Below are 4757 nucleotides of genomic sequence, written 5' to 3' on the forward strand. Positions count from 1 at the left end.
TATATATATAAATATATGTAAATATATATATATATATATATATATATATATATATATATACATATATATATATATAAACATATATATATATATATCTAGATATATATATATATAGATATATATAAATATAGATATATATATATATTTATATATATATATATAGATATATATATATATTTATATATATATATATAGATATATATATATATATATATATATATATATATATATATATATATATATATAAAATTATTATTTATTACATAATGACATATGTAGCAAAAATAAAGTTATTCATTTCAATCTTCATCTTCATTTTCACTATTTTCAAATACAATTTCAGGATGACTTTCATGTAAGGGACAAATTTTGTTTTTCTTATTGTGTCCTTCCTGGTGACATTTTGAACATGTAATAACCTTTGAAGATGGAAGAATATTTTCTGTAAAACAAAATTGCTTGCATCTCATCAAATGAATAATTGTATAGAATCGATTTTTGCTTAAATTGGTATGTGAAATCTCATAATACTTTATTTGCTTATTTAAGTGTTCTCCTCCATTTGCATTAAAGTATCCATACCCCCAATTAAATAACTTGGAATATGTTTCCATTAATATACCAAGATGATTTCTTAAATAATGCATATATGGCATTTTTGAAATTTTATTTGTACCAGTATTATGTAGAAATAGTTGAAAATATGCCTCTGCTCGAAAATTGAAGGATTTTATATGATCAGGATCATGGTGAACGGAACGAATATCCCTACAAAATTTGATACATTGCATGTTAGTATATGTATATAAGAAAATAATATTTTTCAATAACTATAGAATATTATTTCCAGCTTAATCAATTTACTTAAAAGTTACTTATTACTAATAACTATAAAATTAAAATAATAAAAGTAAAAAATGTACTGAGCCAAATCAGCCCATGCATTGTAAAGTTGAAGGATATGTCTTAATTTTAGACTTTTTTGAGACTGCCATGAAACACCTTTATTCTCAACAAAAACAGTAAGGAAAGTATCTATATTTGCTTCTAAGATCTTGCAATCATTTCCAATCATTCTCAAATTCTCTGTTCCATCATAATGTTTCTTTTTGCTAAAAATAGTTATGTGCAGTATTAGATTTAATGGTTATGAAAACTAATTATTATTTATTACATACACTTAAAATTCTATAATTAAATAACATATTTATATAGTATGTTGTGCTGAATTTCATCATGGGTAAAACAAGAAAACATGTAGCGCTTCTTAAGACTCCCACTTATCAGTGGACCTGTTTACAATTAACAAAATATTTTCTAATTTTTATACTCAAATTTAAAATAAATTATAAAACAAAAACTAAAAATAAAATATACACATTATATCACACAAAAATCAATAATGATATACTTACCTTTTAAAATAACAATCAAGTTAAAATGCTAAATATGAACACCCAATCTTACTTAATGCGTCAGACAAAAGGTTTTCTTGTGAACGCTTATTTATTACATCAAATAAAAATTTCCAAAGATATCTATGGTGTGCCAAAATTAAATGCAAGCCACATGGTGGCATGAAATCAATAATCAATCCTTTATTTAACACTGTTCCCTTAAATAATAAATAATGTTTTAGCACATTTTTTTTTAATTTTCATGTTTCAGAAGTACCTAAGTTTTAACTATAATATTGTTGTTATTAACATAAAACAAAAAGAACAAAAAATATTTACCCATTGTCCATAATTGTCAGTAGTAAACTTCTTATATTGTGCTAAATCTTTGCTTGGCCTAAGCCCTAGTTCAATCCTTGCATGGTCCCCCCGCTCTTGCATATCAACAACCAATTGAATAGGACCAATCTTTTTATTTATGGCGGCCCAGTCATAAATTGGCAACTTGCAATGATTGCAACCATATGTTTGGATACTGGAGCATTTACCAATAACTTCTTTAATAAAACTAAGATCTGCAACTAGAAATAAAATCACATTAAAGTGTTCAGTTTTACTTCCATTAAGACACACTGTTAATCCATTTTTAACTAGATTTGTCAAATCTGTGTATACTTTTTGCACATGTAACTCAATATTCTCATGACTTTTATTACCACGCCAAAGAGTTTTTATATATTGTCTGTATGGGCTGTTAATCATAGGAGTTAAATTCAATATAGCAAAAGAAGTTTGCTGAGTTGGATAACGACCAGCAGCACAAAAATTATCTCCAGTATCACGCAGAATTAAAGTTTTGCTATTAATCTTCAATATTACAAGAGCACCCAAAACACTCACAGTCAACGCTAGCATCATTATGAACATGTTGAATTAGGCCTACATCTATATTAAGGCAGTATTTTCTAAGGTTGTCATATGTAGGAATGTTTACATTATTTTTCTTTAGAATACCTTTTAAAACTTTATAAGATCTTTGTGAAATTTCAATTTTATCCATCATTATTGAAGCAGTTTGATGACAATCAAGATTTTTAACAGATGTTACAAACCTAAGCCTTTCAACAATATGAACTAAGAAATCAGTGTTTTCGTCTATAACTTCTTCAACAATTTCTGGGCACTCATTCATTATGTAACTCACAAAACCTAAAAAAGTGATTTAAATCTTATAGATTCAATAAATTAATTAAAATAAAATATGGAACATTAGAACTACTTACTTTTTACATCACCAATCGCTTGCTAACTCTACTAATGAATGAATTGTCTTATTCTGAGATTTTATAGCTTTTTTACTAAGAAGAGAACTAGTTTTTCCAGCACCACGTTTTCTTATATTCAGTAAATCAACTATTACACTGTTGTTGTTTTGTTTGATGTTATCAAAAGATGGTGTTTGAAATTTTATTATTGGACAAGATGTCATATTGATTACTTCACTTCTATCCAAGCCAAAAAACTGAAAACCAGACCAGTTTTTAGAACTAATGTAGTTTAATTTGCTAAAAGCATCTTTAACAACCGAAGAGGAATGTAATGACTTGCAATCAATTAATAAGTCAGAAACAACAATTTGGTAAACAGGACCATTATCTGATTTCTCAATCTTCATTGTTATAACCACATTAACATCATTTAGCTTTAATAACCTTTGTGCTTCATACCCTGGTTAAATACGACATTTAACTGATCCAATTGTTTTTATGTACAACAAACTGTCACAATTTATTGCAGTACCATAACTTACAATACCTAACCATGAGCACAATCTTTACGATATATTGATAACTTTACGATATATTGATGTTGGATTAGTGCAGATATATCTTTTTTGTATATTATTATCACGCATAATTATTCCTTCATATAAAGGTTTTCCATTTAAAGATTTGATAACATTTAAAATTATAAATGATTCTTCTCCTGAATTCGAAACAAACTTTCTTTTTGCTGAATACTTATTAAATGCAACTGTATTCCATGCATTACAATCAACTCTTTTACCAAAGTTTAATATTCCGATCCATTCCATTCCATTCAATAGCGAAATAATTTTAAAACCAAGAGCTCAAAAGAACCTTTTTTTTTATTACAGTAATTATTTTTTATTTTATATTCAAAACATTTCTCGCTTACAACGATGTATAACACAGAACAGACATATGACAAAAATAATTTTTTTAAAATAAAAAATACAATAATATGAATGTAATGATAAATTATAAATATAAGAGCTTAGTAATGTTATTCTTAAAAATATTTTGATTTTATCTTAAGTTAAGGAGTTTAAATTATTTTTTTCGGATAGAAATCGCACAATATGTTCTGACATACCATCAAATATAAAGCATGAAAATAAAATATCCCGAACGGATACAAGAAATATCCTGAACGGATACACAACTTTAATGTTCTATAATTCAAAGTAAAAATATGATATTGACATTCTTTTTTAAACTACAACGTAGACTAATAGTTACAGAAAATAAAACAAAAAACCAAATTTAAAAAAAAATAAAAAACCATTGAGTTAATTTTTTTTTAGTAAACAGAACCGAAAAAAAAGTGCAAAAAATCGGAATTGCACTTCCACTAACTACTGTTAAATTTCAGAAAACAGATCGCTGTGAATATTACTATTAATAATAGTAATATTATAATTTTATTACCGTGTAAAAACTTGAAGAAAGTGAATAATTTTTGGCAACTGCTGTACGAAAGTTTTTTTTACATCAACAACAAGTAAAATTTTGAAGCAAAATTTTGAAATTTTAATAAAATTATAATATTACTATTATTAATAGTAATATTATAATTTTATTACCGTGTAAAAACTTGAAGAAAGTGATTAATTTTTAAATACTTTCCACTTTTCGGATATTGGAAATAGATTGTATTCAATCTATTTCCACTTCAAAATTTTACCCGTTGTTGACGTAAAAAAAACTTTCGTACAGCAGTTGCCATTAAATAAATGAGTTCTGAAGATTGAATACTTATATTATGTAAACTACTATTTCTAGATTTCTTTGCATTAATACAGAGCTGACTTTTTAACAATTGTTAATATTAAAAAATCCCATGTTTAACTTAGAAAATCAAGTATTATTAACCCTTTAGCGCCCCGTGTAGCAGATCTGCTACATAACTTCAGAAACCTTTTATGGCCACCCTGTCAACACAGTGATCTCAAAAACACCTTTTGTAGCATATTTACAACATATTTTTGTTGGTCCGATTTAGCAAGGTTAATATAATTGGATAATCAAGGCATAAAAACACATCAAAATCGTCTTT

At 26.0% G+C, this 4757-nt stretch overlaps 1 protein-coding gene across 3 annotated transcripts; it reads right to left on the reverse strand.

The window, feature by feature from the left end:
- Window positions 1-290: 290 nt before the first annotated feature.
- Window positions 291-3804, reverse strand: LOC136080653 (uncharacterized). Of its 3 annotated transcripts, XR_010638578.1 has the most exons (5): window positions 2681-3611; window positions 1737-2606; window positions 1416-1615; window positions 924-1112; window positions 291-768 (listed from the first exon to the last, which is right to left on the reverse strand). XR_010638578.1 is itself a non-coding variant. In XM_065797582.1 (4 exons), the coding sequence occupies exons 2-4, from the start codon at window positions 1745-1747 to the stop codon at window positions 300-302; spliced, it is 669 nt and encodes a 222-aa protein (XP_065653654.1). In that variant the 5' UTR covers window positions 1748-2606; window positions 2681-3804; the 3' UTR covers window positions 291-299. The 3 variants fall into 3 exon arrangements, 2 of the variants coding, with proteins under 2 accessions (XP_065653654.1, XP_065653655.1); XM_065797582.1 differs by lacking the exon at window positions 1416-1615 and having other exon boundaries at window positions 2681-3804; XM_065797583.1 differs by lacking the exons at window positions 1737-2606; window positions 2681-3611 and having other exon boundaries at window positions 1416-1551.
- Window positions 3805-4757: the final 953 nt, after the last annotated feature.

Source organism: Hydra vulgaris, chromosome 05 (assembly GCF_038396675.1).
Source record: "Hydra vulgaris chromosome 05, alternate assembly HydraT2T_AEP".
Lineage (NCBI taxonomy): Eukaryota > Metazoa > Cnidaria > Hydrozoa > Anthoathecata > Hydridae > Hydra > Hydra vulgaris.

Bases quoted from the DNA above. Each gene is read 5' to 3' on its own strand.
- LOC136080653 (XM_065797582.1), bottom strand. The intron at 769-923 runs GTACATTTTTTA...CAAATTTTGTAG, and splicing joins GCATGGGCTGATTTGGCTCA to GGATATTCGTTCCGTTCACC.